Source organism: Apiospora kogelbergensis, assembly GCF_038363985.1.
Source record: "Apiospora kogelbergensis strain CBS 113332 chromosome Unknown utg000013l_segment0_segment0, whole genome shotgun sequence".
Classification (NCBI taxonomy): Eukaryota; Fungi; Ascomycota; class Sordariomycetes; order Amphisphaeriales; family Apiosporaceae; genus Apiospora; species Apiospora kogelbergensis.
This window is the reverse complement of record NW_027117430.1, coordinates 76451-93770: the sequence shown is the minus strand read 5'-3', so window position 1 is coordinate 93770 and position 17320 is coordinate 76451. Positions and strand designations below refer to the sequence as shown.

At 53.8% G+C, this 17320-nt stretch overlaps 2 protein-coding genes across 2 annotated transcripts; one reads left to right on the top strand and one right to left on the bottom strand.

Moving 5' to 3' along the window:
* Positions 1-9225: 9225 nt before the first annotated feature.
* PG998_014732 (fungal-specific transcription factor domain-containing protein) lies at positions 9226-13378 on the top strand. Its single transcript, XM_066881548.1, has 6 exons — positions 9226-9943; positions 9994-10525; positions 10890-11414; positions 11481-11861; positions 11929-13098; positions 13158-13378. The coding sequence occupies exons 1-6, from the start codon at positions 9677-9679 to the stop codon at positions 13364-13366; spliced, it is 3084 nt and encodes a 1027-aa protein (XP_066723393.1). The 5' UTR covers positions 9226-9676; the 3' UTR covers positions 13367-13378.
* A 1964-nt stretch (positions 13379-15342) lies between these two features.
* Positions 15343-16397, bottom strand: PG998_014731 (uncharacterized protein; the record flags this gene model as incomplete). Its single annotated transcript, XM_066881547.1, has 2 exons — positions 15343-15709; positions 15844-16397. The coding sequence occupies 2 exons, from the start codon at positions 16395-16397 to the stop codon at positions 15343-15345; spliced, it is 921 nt and encodes a 306-aa protein (XP_066723392.1).
* Positions 16398-17320: the final 923 nt, after the last annotated feature.

Below are 17320 nucleotides of genomic sequence, written 5' to 3'. Positions count from 1 at the left end.
GACCTTCTGTATGCTGTCCGGGCACTGTGGTCAGATAAGCGCATCGTTGCGACGGCGGTGAAGACCTACAAAGTCGTGAATCTGGTGAGGCGTGGGCGTGCGTGAGTAAGAGAGCTCTGCCGTACGGGCGGGGATAGACTTACTTTTCGTTGTGGAGGGCCAGCTCGGACTGGACGGCGTTGAACTTTTCCAACAGCTCATTCACCTTGTGCAGCAGTTCTTGGGTGTCGCCCGACGTTCTTCGTTTTCAGTACAACGCGCGGACTGGATGTGGAGGGACCTACGGTGGCGGGGAGCTGAAGGGGCCCGAGTCGTAGCCTTCTTCATCGTCGAAGAAGTTGGGAACGTCTGGAAAGGACAGTGGTTGTTGGTTCGGAGGCTGGAGCTGCGTGGCAGAAGGAGCGACAGTCTTGGGCGTAGGGGCAGGAGCGGGTGCAGGCGCGGGCGCCGTGGCGGCGTGAACTGCCGATGGTCGGCCCTGTCGTGGGTGGCGCGGACGCTGTGCACCGTATCGCTGCGAAGGGAGCATGTCGGCGTGGATGGAAGTGACGGATGAATAGAGGAAGTTACAGGTGAAGGAGAGCAAGGTGGGCGAAGGATAATGGAATATGCAACTCACTGAGAGCCTTGGCCCCAAAACTGGTATTTCTGTGGCCCGACTCGTGCGGTGCTGTAATGAAGCAGCAAGCATGGATGCGAGCCCAGCACGGTTTGGTGGCTGGGCTGTCAGGCGCGGAGTTGGGCTTTCCAATTGGGAAGTACTGATCCATAGCCATGCAAGAGCCGATTAGCAGCATCCGACTCGGAGCAGACGTGGCGGAGGGTCGAAGTGAGCCTGCACCGAAAGCGGCCGACAGCGTGTGATTTCGGATCTTTGGCCTATTCGTGAGCAAGCGGCTCATCTGCAGCTGCCGTCAGTCCGGACTCTACGCGTGGGACGTACCGCCGTGTTCTGGCGTGGATTCTGACTCAGAGGCATTCCATCCTATGGTCCTCAGTCGAGCGCCAGATCAGCAGAACGAGATGGACCGGGGCTGGGATCCGGTTCTGGATTAGCACTGCTTCCCACACGTGAACGGCTCCAGTACCGCTTCCGCCCCCGCGCGTGAACAGCCCTTTCGGTGCTGGTTCTGGGTCGCCGATTTAGACGCTGGATGGTTTCGGCGCGCCACTGATCGACGATGTCTGCAGAATTGCATGGGCGACATTGTGATCAAGGACCGGAAAGAGCGCGGGAGGATGTTCATACCCTCGGAGAGGCGAAGCAGCAAGGTCTCGCATCGTCGTGGACCAGTTCTGGGGTGCGTCCGTTCCGGCGAACGTCCATTCGACTTTCGGCCTGCTCAGAGCCGAGCGCAGTCGTTTCCATCCCAGATGAACACGGGCAGACATTGCACTGGCGAACGAGCACGAGCGGTTCCGGCGGCGGCATGTCCACCGCAGTACGCCTTGACGAGTACGTGTTGCCAAACCACATGGATCTATGCAGTCCGTGCTACAATACGAGAGCGAGTGACCGCACGAGCGCGGAATCAGGGCGCAGGGTCATGGAAAACTACGGGCGGCGGCGACGATTTGCCATTCAAGAAGCACGGCGAGGGAAAGGGTAAAGTGCCATGTATGTACGTAAGTATGCACCAATACATTATATTCATCTATTCTATTCGCGTCTCTGCATTGGCTCTGCTCACGGGGTCGGGACTGCCCGATCCGCGCCAACAGGTTCGTAGCCAGCACCACGTACAGGCGCAGAGGCCGGCTTCGCTGGCCGCACTGCCACTAGCAGGTGCAGGGAAAAACCTCGGTACATGAGATGCTCGAATGTAGGAGGAAAACCCGGGTGGCCAAGGCGGGCAGGAGATGACTCGAACTGCGGACGCCAGAGCCAGGCTCGATACCACTCCGCAGGAGATGCTCGACTGGATGGGTGGCAGAGCCCGTTGGATTATCCGGCAGGAGATGACTCGGACTGCCGGAGCCCAACGAAAAACCCAACCCCAAGAGGAAAGTCGTTGAAGGGAGGGCTGCCCCAGGAGGTAATAAGTCGCTGAAAGGAAGGGTGCCTCAGGAGGTAATAAGTCGCTGAAAGGCAGAGCCAACCCCAGACTCTGAAAGGCAGAAGAAAGAAAAAAACCCAACCCCAGGAGGTAGTAAGTCGCTGAAAGGAAGGGTGCCCCAGGAGGTAATAAGTCGCTGAAAGGAAGGGTGCCTCAGGAGGTAATAAGTCGCTGAAAGGCAGAGCCAACCCCAGACTCTGAAAGGCAGAAGAAAGAAAAAAACCCAACCCCAGGAGGTAGTAAGTCGCTGAAAGGAAGGGTGCCCCAGGAGGTAATAAGTCGCTGAAAGGCAGAGCCAACCCCAGGAGGTAGTAAGTCTCTGAAAGGAAGGGTGCCCCAGGAGGTAATAAGTCGCTGAAAGGAAGGATGCCCCAGGAGGTAATAAGTCGCTGAAAGGCAGAGCCAACCCCAGGAGGTAGTAAGTCTCTGAAAGGCAAACCCAACCCCAGGAGGTAGTAAGTCGCTGGAGGGAAGGGGGTGATCCAAAAGGATGCACAAGGAAAGAAAGAAGAAAAGAAACCTTGACTGCGCTGGAGAAGGTCGCCTTTATATAATCGTGTCGACGGCTAAGGTCTGTCAAGGTGGGCCCCTACGTACATGCTGTGTGTGGTTCCTGCCCATGTCTTCCGTCTGGCGTTTCGGCTCCTCTACAGACGTCCACTGCCATCCCAGCCACCGCTACGGCACAACCGGCGACATGAGTGACTCTCCTCCAAAGCTGGCTATGCGCCTCTCGGGGAGTGTTTTCTGGTCCCTTCTGCCAGTGTCACGGCTCCAGGATCTACTCCTGCATCTATGTCCCTCTTCGCCTCCTGGGCCATGTTTGTCCCTCCCTCTCTTTTTCCTCTTTTTCTCCCTTGCTCTCTCTCGCTCCCTTTCTTGCTCCGCTCGCCCCTCTCGCCCATTCCTTCGCCCTTGCCCATTCCTTCGCCCTCTCTCGTTCCCTCGTCTCTCTCGTTCCCTCGTCTCTCTCGTTCCCTCGTCTCTCTCGTCTCTCTCGTTCCCTCGTCCCGTCGCCCTCTCGCCCTCTCTCGTCCCCTCTCGTCCCCTCGTTCTCTCCCTCTCGGTCTCTCCCTCTCACTCTCCTTCCACTTCCCCTCCTTCCACTTCCCCTCCTTCCACTTCCCCTCCTTCCACTTCCCCTCCTTCCACTTCCCCTCCTTCCGCCTCTCTCTTTTCCCCTCCTTCGCTTCCCATCTCCTCTTGCTGCCACTACGCTTACCTACTTTACGCTCATTGTCTGATACCCTCTCACTCGTCTTCCATAAGTAGACTGCTCCACCGTCACATTGCCAGTCAGCGAGTATGCCCGCCGCCGCACGATGCGCTCAACGTCGACTGCGTAACTCGAATCTCCCAACAGTATCCGGCCGCAATCCCTACAACCTCGAGGCGCGACCGCCGCCATTTCGAGGCCACAACGGAGGCCACAACGGAACGGCCGTCATAGGAAACGTACCTGGTCGTGCATGGCCAGGAAGCACCCGATCGGCGTTTGTACCTCCAAGACGCAGGCAGTGGGGATTGCCTATAATACTACGCGGAGGATTCGATCGGAGGACGCAAGGCCAGTGACTACCATGGTCCGGCTATTCATGCAACAGGACCAACGCAGGAGACTGCGAGCCACGGAAGAGTTCCACTTTAGCATTTGGCCCACCCACGCAATTGCTCCCAATACCAACCGGCGGTCGGCTTTGGCCTACTGGCAGCGCCCGACGAAGACGTCGCATAACTCCTATCAGTTTGCTCGGCTGTTCTGGCGTAGTTACGGCAAGTGGACAAATGGCTGGCTGGACGGAATGGCGGAGACTGGCTCCGATGTTCGTAGGCTCCTTCTACTTCCCAACGAATGCACCATGGCCGACTTCTTGCGATTTGTTTCCTAGAGTATCCGAGCCTGCATTGATTGACTAGTGGCTATAAGTACGATGGGGCTTCTGTGTGCTCCATTTACCCCGGCCATGGCTCGCTAGTGAGACTTGTCGCGACCCATACGAGAGCCCTGCAGTAAGACCAGTCGCTCCACACCCAAATGGGTCGGTCAGAGCAGAAGCCGGCCCGAGTAGTCCAGGTAACTCTAATGCGACTTCCATTCTCTTGCCTCCAACATTGTGACGAAATAACAACAATGACAGCCCGGACGATGAACAATCGAGTACGGGGCGGTGACGCTCGAAGTCTCTTCGTTGGATTTCTCTTCCCGTGCAGTGCCATACCCCGCAGCAGCGACGATTGACCGTCCCCGGATGCAGACATGACCGTGATGGCCGCTGATTGGGTTCCGACTACACGGACCGCAATTTCGCGTTCAGCAGAATGCCACTATCCGGCTAGGCTCGGCGTGGCAGCATTCCCGCTTACGCTTGGCGCAATGAACCATGCCGCCTCTGCTGTTGGTTGGCTGCCTACGGTCGGGAGAGAACAGGACTCGGCACGAGTCATGCAAAGGAGACAACCGGAATGCCGCCAGGTTGCTATGGCCTACCCAGCGCTTGCCTACCGATGCGGCCTAATAACTGCAGGCTTTCTCCCAGCCAATGTCGGAGCACTCGGACCAGACAAGGGACGCAGATACGCCGTTCGCAAGATACAATCAAGATAGGAAACGAACTGGGCCAACAAAGAGCCTGAGCGTGCTGTAGCCAGATGCAAGACACAGAGCAACTGCTCAGCGACATACCACCTCTGCGGCTGTCCCACAAGCCGAACGACCCATGCTCCAAGGACGTGTTTCCCTACCGGTTCGGCATGCCGAGCATGCTTGCACTAGAACATCTGTGTCAAGAAACGAGCTATAAGACGTGAAGCGCAGTTCTACCTGAGCCGCCTACCAATAGCAGTGCCATGTCATGCCAAACCAGGCGTCATACCGAATCTCCAAGCTGAGTTCTCCGCATACAATCTTCAACGTAGACGAGTTTACGCCCGCGCGAGACAAGGTGAGCACCACACGAAAACGGTGCAGTGGCCATGCTCTGTCCCGTCCTAGCTCGTTTAGCATCTTTGCCTTCACCACATCTTGAGGCGCAACAAGGTGGCATTGTACTGGCCAACACCTGCTGCACAGCCTCTTGCCTGGATACTATCGCCAATCGCCAGCCGCCGACCTGCCGCATCGGATTTTGCTCACCTGATCGGATCCTACACCCAATGTGGGAGCTACAATGTGGAGACGTTCATGCGCATTCGGGTGTTCCAATGAACGCCAAGGATGCGGAGGCCTTCCCCGCTCCTAGTTCAGGTATGTGACTGGCACGCCCTGGTGACGCATGCAAGGCGGATCCAGCGTCCAACACCTAAGCGAGGCCTGGCCCTGGGAACACCAGTACAAGCGAATGCAGAACAAGAAGAGTAGACCTCTCGATCTCTCAGAGGCGCCGAATCACGGGCAAAGACACAGGTAAGTGGGCAAGATATACAATTGAACTTCTGCAACGCACCTACGTCACGAAAGTCCCGACGCACCGCGTCTCGTCGACACTCCTAGAGCACATCTGCCATACTGGTGAAGCACCCTGGTAAAGCACCCTGGTAAAGCACCCTGGGCAAGACCGGATATGAGCCCGCTATGAAAGCCCGACATCACTGGAGACCTACTGATTGTTGTACATCTTGTCCTTGATTTTGCGAAACAACTTCCCAAAATCTTCCTAAATAAGCGCAATCTCTGCTAGCGCAGCATAAGCGCTGACACACTATTGGAAATCGCACCACGTTCGGTAGAAGAGGGGTAACCCAAACCCCTCGAACACGCCTTCCTTCGGACCGAGCTGAAGCTGGATCGCCGCTCACCCTTGGCCAGCAGTTCGCCATAGCATCCTCGTCAAGCCGCCCGGCGAGCGCTGGCAATCGGCGCGAGGTTCCGTGCCAGGATGAGGACTGGGAACGCGCAGGCCTGTGAAAAGCAGGTTGGAAGAGTTGCGACAGACATGTCCACCATGGGCCACCACTTCGTCACACTGAAATCGGTTCGATAATGTAGTCCTTTCGATATGACCTCGCTCCATGACCCGTGTCGCAACTTTCAGCCATCGGATGGAGTGGATTGACCACGCCGCTGCATCACGTCTCGGTGATGCACGTTACTGCTCGATTGTCGGTGATTGTCGGGGATTGTCGGTTGCTCGGGCATTCCGAAGGGAGGAATGTGTCCCGACAGATTGGGTCACTAGAGAAAGGGAGGCAAGGGAGGCAAGTGGTCTTTATAACAGCAGGACAGGTCCAACAAAATGGGCAGCGCATGGCGCTAATTCGAGATCAGCTGGTGCTAACCCCACCCAACGGGCCAATGGGTGTTCGGCCTGTGCCGGCCAAGCAGTCGAGCTGTGTAGGTCGTAGCTGCTTTGGGCATCGTGCCAGTGCGCGGACCGCCTTTTGATTGTCTGTCACCCAATAGACATTGGATTTTGCTCATGCTGCGCCTGTATGTCATGTCGACTTTTTCCAGCTTTCGTGTTTACCATACTCAAGTTGATTGACTGCCACTGTCAGGGCCGTCACACTCGAAGTCGTCCGGAGCGGTCTATCTGAATCTAATGACCTTGGCGGAGGTTTGGGAGACGACAACTGTCTCTGTAGTCTCTGTAGCGACCGAGCCACCACGAGCAAAAACGCAAGCCCCTTCAAGATGACTGTACAGCACCGTGCCCGACCTGTGCTTCTCACTGCTTCGCACCATCCCAGCGTCGGGGTCGTCTCTACCTGCCATTCCAGGAATAGCGGACCTTCCTGGAAGTCAGTGTCTACCGTGGTAGCTAGAAGCGACCTGTGTCGCGAAGAGCCTGAGGGTTGAATCCGCCCACTCGGCCAGACAAGCTGAACGGGAGCCGACAGTCGCAAGAGTTTGACAAAGGATTTTTCTGGTGTAAGCTAGTTCAGTCCTTACGACATACCCAGCGTTCGAGGGCAGCCGAAATGCATCTGGCCATACTCGTACGCAGTCCCGGAGTAGCTCGGGGTCACTGTACGCCGAATCCCCCGTGCTGCTGTTCTGGTTCGTACTTCCCCGTATCTCTGGGCAAAGCATACCCGTTTTGCACCGTTTCCTGATGATGCTACCGAAAGCTACTCCGATATTCCAGGCTTCGTACCTCGAGGTCCAGTAACCAGAAGTGACCAGTGCAATACAGTACAGTACCCAACCTGCCATTTATGGGTTGATCATGTTGCGAAGCTACCGATTTCTCGATTAGGAAGTGCTTCTTGGCAGCCGGTCTAACCATGTTGCGTCAAATCCCATGCTGGCGTAGTTATGGTCCCGTACAGTATGCAGAAGAAACGGCCCTCGCAACGTTTGTACCGCTTACCGGCCCCCATTGACATGCTGGTTGCCAGCGGACGTCTGAATACGGACCTGGGCCAGTTCATCTTGCGAAGCTCGACTCGCGATCAGGAAATGCTTTTTTCGTAGTCGGTTCAAAGTTATCTCTCCTGCTCTGCGTCGTTAAGCGGCGGTAGGGCAGATGTAGACCTCAGGATGCAGAGCTGCTGATGGCGTCGCCGGTCGAAATGAACAAAGCCAGCGAACAGCAGCGCCGATGTTGTTGTGTTGCGTTGGCCGCGGCGCACTTAGAGAGACCTGAAAGTGCCTCGTGTGAGCCAACAATTCCCACCGAGTATTATACAGAAAGTATACTGGGAGGTCGAACAACCATTCTGGTCCGCCCAAGTCTCCCATTGTACCCTTTTCGAAGTGCGCCGATTACGAATGGAACCATAATCAACTAGTAACATATAGTACTGTCTTTTTGCGGCGTAAGCTCGAAGAGTCTCACGGGCTGTTTTCGGTACTAAGTTTTGTTGGCCTAATTGTGATGAACGCCAGACAGACAGCTTGTGATGCAGCCCATCTTCTGGTGCGCAGGACAAAGCCTGATGTTTCCCCCGCTCCGCTTGTACCATTCCGATAGAGATCGGTCGCCTCGGACCTGAATCCTCCAGCAGCGAATTCTCCTTTCGCTGCATCCGTTGAGAGCTCGAAGATCCTCGCCCGCTATTTACTTCGTAGTTGCCTGCAGACCTGTTGGCCCTACTGTTGGAGTGCAGCGTCGGAAGAGTAGCAATGGCGCACTAGCGCACTTGAGCAACCAGCGGCCAGGTCTAGAACCCACCGTTATTAGCGTAGATGGGTCGATGCTCACTTCCGGGTCCCTCCAATTCTTAAGCGATGGCGGGGGCCGAAACAACCATTCTGGTCCGCACGACCGTAGTCTCCAATTGGACCCTTTTCGACGTGGTGCGCCGATTCGAATGGAGCGAGAATCATGCAGTATTGTAACATACAGTACTGTCTTTCTGCTGCATCGGCTCGAATACACCCACGAGCTGTTTCCGGTCCTGACTACTGTTGGTCCCTGCTGCTGTGTAGGGGCGCAGGGTCGGAAGAGCAGCAATGGCGCACTAGCGCCATAGTGGGCAACATAAGCGCAGTCAATTCGCGACCCTGCGCCATTAGGGCCAACTGCACCTCCCCAGACCGCGCAAGGACTTTTCGTCAAAACGGCTGAAGAGAAGCTGAGCCCGAAATCCTTCCTGCCAACCGCTGTACGGGGCCCTACCAACAGTGGTCTGACCTTCAATCAGCGAGCTATCAGACGATGCCGCTCTGAGTCGGTACCCAATCGTGTAGTTTAGTCAGAAACCATCGACGCATACGAATTGACGCGCGCATAAGAAAGCCACATGATGCATCCCTAATGCGAAGCTAATGCGATCTGACTGCATCCCAAGGTTGCCCAGTTTGCCGTCCTGGCACCCGCAGCCCATCTTGGGCTATTGATTCGGGGTAGAGCAACGGAGTATGACCCGAAGACCATGTGCAAAGAAAACAACTTAGTGGAAACAACCCAAAACCCCGTTTTTGATTGTATTAGCAAAGGACCAACTGTTACCAGGACAACTACAAGCGGAATGAACTAATCGTGCATTGCAGAATGGCATATGGTGCGAGCTACGTAAGACAGTGTGTACTATGTATGGGACGCTTTCCAACTAATTTCTGAAGAGCAGAAGCTGGCAAGGATTTTAGCAAGATGTAGCAGCAAGACATCACGAATCAATCGTATTACACCCGACAGTCTAGGTACGCTACGTCGAATGCCTAGAGATAGAAAGTACGAATAGAATATTAGCACGGGAGACTCAGCGTACAGTGACCCCGTACTACTCCGGGACTAAGTACCAGTAGGACCAGATGCATTTCGGCTACCCGGCGAACGCTGGCAATATATTGTGAAGACTGAATGAACTACAGTATGTAACTAGCTCAAACAAGGAAAAAAGACATTTGCCAAACACATGCGACCATCGGCTCTCATCCAGATTGTTAAGCGCTGAAACTAGCATATACATTCTTGGCCTCTATGAAGTCCTACCCGATTTGGGTTTAGACATGGTAGTGTTCAAAAGCTCGAGTAACACATGCTTTAATTCAGCACGTACCTTCGCTAGGTTAATTGTTGGGTGTACGTTTCACCGACGACCCCATATATAAGCTTACCTTGATGTGCACCGCATTGAAGTTCGTCCCTGACTGGATGAAGCCTTTCAAGCACCCCGCGCTCGTTGTTTAGCCAGCAGCAGCCTATAATCCTCGCAAACTCGACCCTTCAGCAAAGATGCCCGACTGCGACCGCGAAGACTCGCCTGAGACTGCAGCCCTGTTCGAGAACTATAGCCAAAGGCGTGTTCTCAAAGCGACGTACGAGGAGAAGAAGGATAGATTCGCAAAAGAAGCCGAAGCGCTTCAGGAAGAGAAGGATAGGATCGCCCAAGAGCTACGCAAGGTCGATACCAAGTACAACGCTCTACAGGCAAAACTCGCGCAACTCAGCGCGGGGTATGAAGCTGACAAGACTGGTTTGAGCCACTCTTTGCGACGTATGGTAAGTAAACGTTCCAGTATGAAGGTGAATCTGACGTTGACAACCACAAGCTTTGCGATATTGCCGTCACTCCAGGTTCGCCATCCTTACCGAATCCTTTACCAACGTCGAATGACACATCGATTGAAAATGTGCAGGTGGCATCATGCCAACTCAACTTGTCGCAGTCCAGCGTGGTAGAGGTGGATGCGCCAAGACCTACAAACAATCAGCCTGGTGCAACACGTACTGGTCGCGTAAGCAGACCCCCGCGTCGTTACTCTTCCATTCCCGCGACAACCAGCCCGGCTCGCCCTTCGCCCGATTCGTCTACGAAGAATACAAAGGCGGCTGCGAGAGGGTTATCATCCCAGCCTGGGCACCGGACCGTTACAAACGATACTCCACCTAACAACCGCGCGAAACGGGATCGACAATGTTATGAGGAAAGTCCTGGAGCCGCCTCTGGGCACGCACGGAAGAAGACAAAGACGGCGGCGGCGACTGAAGAACCATACACCGTCGATTTTGATGAAGTGTTCCAGGATGGACTCGCACTGCACAAGCATATGATCATACAATACCCCCAGAAAGCGATCGATGGTACTTGTTACGGTGTGACGACCACGGGCTGCATTTCAATCAAAATCCTCTTCATGGGGCTGCGAGACATATGCGGGCGGCAGAACACCGGGGCCCCAAGAGACACCTAGACATCAACACTTTGAAGGATGCCGATTCGTGGTCTTTGGCCATCCAGACAATGGGACTCCGCGTATCAAATTGCGACGCGACGAAGGCGCAGCAGAACAACACAGCGTTTACCCAAGCGTTGGACGCTGGTTATAAACCTATCAAACCCGACTCGAACAAAAGCCCGCCCCATCCCAGATCATTTCTCAGCCACAGCCAGCGCCACGAGAACAAGAGGTGCTAGGCGATGCATCCAGGCTGAGTACTGAACCAGAGTGGTCTGAAGAGAATGGCGGTGAACTTATTACACATCCTCTCGAGGGGAAGCCGTATCTTGGATACTGGCGTTCTGGCTCGCGCGGACAAGGTTGGCACGCACTCGTCGTACTACCGCTTGGGCGTTTCGATGCGATTGGGCTGCATGGCAGTCTTCTCGAGACAGAATTGGCAAAGTCCATACCCGCATGCTACGATCGCCAAAGCGCTACTGACCTCCCATGGGCCGAGGGATACCGTGATGGAGAACGTCTCGTCGCGAAGCGCAGGTTTCCGGTTATGTGGTTTCTTGACGACCAAACCTTCCCCCTGCGCAAGGATTTGATGATGCCAACCCCAGCGTGGTACAACTGGCTGGCAGCTTCAGATCTTCGGCCATTCAGCCCTATTTGCGAAACTGAAGGGAGCAAGCTAGCTCGCGGTCATTACGGCGCACTTGAATATGCCAACCAACGCAAAAGACTCAAGGTGGCCGGGCCTCGATGTAACGTTGAATCCAATGACAGCCTGATGGCTTCCACGGGTTTGTGTACTACCCCTGACCCAAGCAATCTGTCGTACTGTCGCTGACACCAAATTCGATGGGTAGGATTGTCCCCGGCACAGGGTTACATCAGCGTTGCCGGAAATGCTGCCGACGAAGAGCACGAAAACCAACACCTCGAGTCAGTTGATGACGGCACTAGCACAAAACGCGGTCTTGTTGATGTATTCGATATTGATATTGAGGCTTCCAGAGACAGCAGTCAAAGCCACGATGTGGAGGGCTTTGAATTGGACTCGTGTCGTACCCGTCGACCTAGCATAACCGTACGCCCTATTGACGTCTCCGACTTCCATCCCAGATGTGGTGCCGGGGATGAGGGCATACCGCTCGACGGCACTGATGGTTGCACAGCCGACGAACCAACGAGAGCGACCCTTTCTGGCTACTTGCTGTCGTGTGGTAGAAACAGTGACAGCTCCATTGGTACGGCCACTCCACACGCATAATCAACCAAAGGCCACATTGACACTAACCCTGTAGCTGCCACCAGCAAAAGAGCAAACAATCGTAGCCCGGCATGATATGTTGTATTCCAACCATAGCTGCCATGGGCCCGAGCTCTTCAACGACACAGAAGGGATAACACCATTGGACGCCAACTTGGGGAACCCAGAGGGCTCTCATGAAAGTGCAGAAGCTTCAGTCAGCACATCTCAGGAAACGCTGCTTCATGGCGTGCCATCAACTGCCGCGGCTCCCTCGATAGGAATCCACCAATCACCGGGCCTGGTGTCAGGCTTCGTAAAAAGTATGAAGGAATTGCGTTCGACTGGCGGTTCCCCAATCGATCCTATTGTATCCTCAAATGGAAGGACTGTCGCCTCTAATCATCCTGACCGCCCGGATGTGGACACTATGACTAACAGCGAATACCAGTGGTGCGCACCAAGGTCTCTCTTGGCGCACACTGCTGCGGCAGTGCTGCAGAGGGTGTCAGCTCAACCGGAACCATCTACCCTCTCCAGCCTCAAGACGGGCCTCAGCTATGTACTCAATCGTGTCGCCGCCTCGGTAAATGAAGGGGGAACGGCAGAAATGCGGCATAATGACTCTGAAACAACGGGAAATATGGCCACTTCATTGACGCTTCTGGAACCGAACACCAATCTTCATATTCCCTTGATTGGCAACAATTGCCCTCACACGTCTAGACCGTCTAGTGTCGATGACCCTCCCGTGAGCAGCGCCCCTCATCCGCTTCGCCAAGGTAGTCCGCCTCAAGCTTATCCTCAAATGGCGAATGGTTTTGATCTACCTCATCAAGCGCATGGAGCTACTTTGAACGAGCTGCCTCGAACATCTATGTTTAAGTTTCACCCACAACCCATGGATCCAGCCCCTGTTTTACGTTCTGATATCTTGAGCCCTGTGCCAGATAGAAGCAATACACCCGAAGGTGGCATATTTTCTCCTGATACTCAGAGCTCGCTAATACCCCGGAACCAGTCTGCCTGTCAGGAAGATGAACAACCCATAAATATGGTCAAATTACGTCGTTATGGTATTTTTCCTACTGTGCCTCAGTCTGTAGTTTCTTCGAGTGCTACGATATCCGAGACCACTGTCGTCCCGCAGAAGGATGCATATGGAAAGTTCCCATGCCCACACTGTACTAAAACTTACATTCACGTGAAGCATCTTAAGCGCCATCTGTTGCGCCGTAAGTACAAGCCTACCACCTTTATGTCAACGGAACGAAGGCGCTGACCACAGGCACAGACACCGGCGACCGCCCTTACATGTGCGTATTGTGTCGCGACACTTTTTCACGGAGTGATATCCTCAAGAGACATTTTCTGAAGTGTTCCATCACGAAAGGAAACCCCACAGGGGCGAGTCATTTGTCTCACCTAGGAGCTCACGTTAGGAATCATGGGGTCACTCAACAAGAATCCCAGGAAGGCGAAAGAGACCAGGTGGTGGGTTGAACATTGTTTTTTATTCAACGACAAGAGAATTGAGCTGTTTTTCCATATTCCTTTCACTTAAGATACATCATAATGACGTTCGCTAGAATTGGTCCATAACCACAAGCCCATTCTTCAACAAATGTTGGTGACCGACCCACAATACATCCGACGTTGACATGCAAGTGCTGGCCGGGATGCTGGTATTCTCGATCTGAGCCAGAATGTTAGATGGCAATCGAATGCTTCGATCAAAATGTCACGGAATTTTGGGGTGTCTACGCGCGTTGCAGAGCCGAAGTTGATTGAGAAACAATGGCAGCACACAAGCCACGAGGGCGTTGTGTTTTTTGTCCAGCGGCAAGCACCACAGTGATTATTTGTGTGGAGTGATCATTCTAGGGTCAACAGAATCGTGGTGTATTGACCACCATCACCACCCACGTTGGCGCCTTTATCTATCTAGATGGTAGTCCAGTTTTGAAAACTATGTTCGGGCGGATGACATCTGGTGCTGCTGACTGACGTCTTCGTCTTCGTAGTGTCATCAACTAAACTTGATAAAACCAGGGATCCTCACGAACATGTTCAACAATGTCACCTGGTGTGAATATTTTAGAGAGCTGTAGTGGTCTGTGTCCTTAGGTTCAAATAGCCGAAATTCATCGCAATCTCCTCGTGCTGTACGTCTTCCTTCTCAAATCGATACAGTAGGTTTTCGAACTTTGTCTGATGTCGAAAATGCCTGTTAAGAAAGTCAGTCACTATTGCAAATTTGTGAAGGCAATTAACCCGCCGTGTGACGGCATTTGTAATGATTGGTTCTAAGTTGAAACGAAAAGAGATCAGTTCTTGAGACTACGGTTGTAGCGTTTTGTAATGAAAGGCTGTTCGTATTCTGACAACCTGGGATCTAGTTGATTCCTGGTCTCTATACTCTAGCCAGGATGAGTTCATGATGGTGAGGATGGTGAGGATGGTGAGGATGGTGAGGATGGTGAGGATGGTGAGGATGGTGAGGATGGTGAGGATGGTGAGGATGGTGAGGATGGTGAGGATGGTGAGGATGGTGAGGATGGTGAGGATGGTGAGGATGGTGAGGATGGTGAGGATGGTGAGGATGGTGAGGATGGTAAGGATGGTAGGGTGGGGTAAATGGGATTGGCAGATAATTATTTCACATCCATTTGTCTAGACTGGAAAATGGTTTCACCGTAAACCGGCGAATGGTAAAGCTTACACCGCCCACTTTCCTCCCGTTATTTAGACTAGCGCACAACACATACCAAGGACCCTGACTAAAATGAGGATACTGCGACCTTTTACGTAGAAACAATGATAGGATAGGAAGATTAGTAATGCTTCAAGATTGTTCAAGATTGTTCAAGATTCAAAAAACAATCTGACTTTTGCTTGCATTGTGAGATTCAACTATTAGCTGAATCAGAACCAAGCCATTACTGCCCTTGTGTCACACGCATACCAACGAAAGGCATGCATATCGGTCCAACGGATAACCACATTCCTGAAGGGATACGGCGGCTAAGGAACAAACAGGGGCCTAAAGGATGCCAGACAAGGTGTATATAAGTCAGGCAGATCACCCTCCTAGAAGGAATTGGATTCATGCCGTTGCTTGACGAAGGAAGCTGGACGATCCGGGAGGCATCGAGAAAGCGGCTGGAGGAGCAGAGACAACGCGAGCGGGAAGAGCGGAGCCGAATTGGATGGGAAGAGCTGGCGCAAAGGGTAAAGGAGCATAGACGGCGCGAGGAAGTGGCCGCGGCAGAGACTCGGCTGCCGGCGACGAGCACATGGCAAGTGAATATTACTGGGGGGTCCGGTCCCAACAAGATCTGCCCGAAGCAGAGAGGATGGGACACGCGGCTCCAGCCGCGTCTGGTGATTTCGATAAACGGCCCTCCTCTACCTCTCCAGATGAAATGGAAACATACATTACGGCCCTCTCTCTTTCTCGCCGCCCCCTTCTAGTTGACTCATGACTGCTCCATATCCAGGACCGTCCCCTTTTTGCCCGAGCGGGCGCGCCAGATAGTAAAACCCGCCCCGCTTCCGCCTTGGCCCTCCTCCTCCTCGGCGGCGAGCTTGAGCAGGAGCTCACTGTGCGTGATGACGGCGACGAAGTCGACGCGGGCGAGCAGGTAGCGGCACCAGCGTGCGACGGCAGCCTGTCCGTCCGGGTCGAGGCTGTCAAAGACCTCATCGATGAGCAGGTAGCGCGCGCGGTGGGCGCCGCGGCCCTGGCCCACGAGCACCAGCGCGAAGAAGAGGGCGAGGTCGATGCGCTTGCGCTCGCCGCCGCTGCGCTTGGCGTAAGCAAAGGCCGAGGTGACGCCAAGTGAGCTGCTGTCGATTAGGCGCGGGGGGATGAGTTGCTGCTGCTTTCCTTGTTTTCGTCGCTGCCATCGAGGGTGGTGGCGAAAAGATGCTTAAGCATGCCCGCCGCCATGTCGCGCGCGTGTCGGGTGTCCTGATACAGGCTGGCCAAGATCTCTGCCGCCACGTGATTGACTTCGCCGAGGGCCTGCTCTAGTACGTAGGCTCGGAAGGTCGTCGCACCCCGCTTAGAGAAGGCCGAGTCCCAGAAGCCAAAAAGCTCACGCGCATCGGCTCGCTCATCGGCCGCGGTCCCCAGTGCCGCATACTGAGCCTCGATATCACGACGTGATGCCAGCTCAGCCGCGATCCCCTCGCTGTAGGCCACGGCTGTATCTTGCTTACTCCTATAGCTTCGCTGTAACTCTTGCAGCTTTTCCTTGAATTTGGCGATGGATTTATCTTGAGACGCCTCCCACTCTTGTTTCCGTCGAATGTCTTCCTCCCGCTTCCATTGATGGTTCGCTTGTTTATTAAGCAATTCCAACTTCTTTGTGATAAGTTCATTAAGTTGGTTGACCTCTCTGGCATATTGCTCGCGATGGAGCCGAATGCCATCCGCAGTGATACAATCGGCAAGATGAACAAGCCGCTTGGGAACACCGAATTGCTTTGCTACAGTTTTGGCCGCTTTTCTCCACTTGATCTTTGCCATGTCGTAATAATGTTTTGTATCAGAGACGTTAGCCTGTAAACGTTGGTGAGTTTTATCCCAATCCATCGCCTTGCGACTGTTCACTGCACGAATCTGCATCGTCTTAAGCCCCCTTTCCAGCATCGAAATCAACTTGCAAAGTAACTGAAAGACTTGCGAGACATATCGAGACCGTGGCGTAATATGTTGGCTTCCATAAGAACTCGGGTTCTCGCTCTTCAAGGAAATTTGTGCACGTTTCCTGACATGGCCAAAGGCTGTGCGGCACTGGCAGACCAGGTTGCTCCACCAGCCTACCTCGGGCTTCCGGGATTTGTGGCTATCAAGGTCAGCTATTGCCTCACAGAGTCGGCGCTCTGCTTGCTCTCGAGCTTGTTCATTGATGTGTCTTTCACGGCGGAAAGAGGTTACGATATCAATCTCTCGAGTGTTCGTCTTCATGGTACCCAAAGAGTGACGAACAGATTTAATGCGTCCTTCGAGCTGCTGTAAGCTTTCGGCAATGTGAGAACCTTCTTCCGGATCTCCGTCAATTTTGAAAAGCAGCCTTTGCTCCTGCTCTCTTCGTGACTCCGTTTCGAATTGAGCCTTCTGTGCTTGCTCAATGGTGCGAGTGATTTTGTCAGCCTGAAGTAGCGCTTTTCTATGTTTTTTCGGTTAAGGTTTCAATTCTGCCTTCAATGTGACTCATTACCTGTTTTAGTCCATTCTGCTTGGCTTGAAGCTCTGTTTGCTCAGAGTCAATTTCGCGGATCATTTGCTTTGTGAAATCCCTCTGTGCTTCCAGATCACCAAGTCCAAGCATGGTTTCAATCAAGTCGCGTCTCTGCATTGCTGTCGAGCTCAAGAAGCCAACTGCACTCTCTGATCCGAGAAGAACGGTCCGAACATAGGTCTCATAGTCTGTGCCAAGGAGGCCTTCG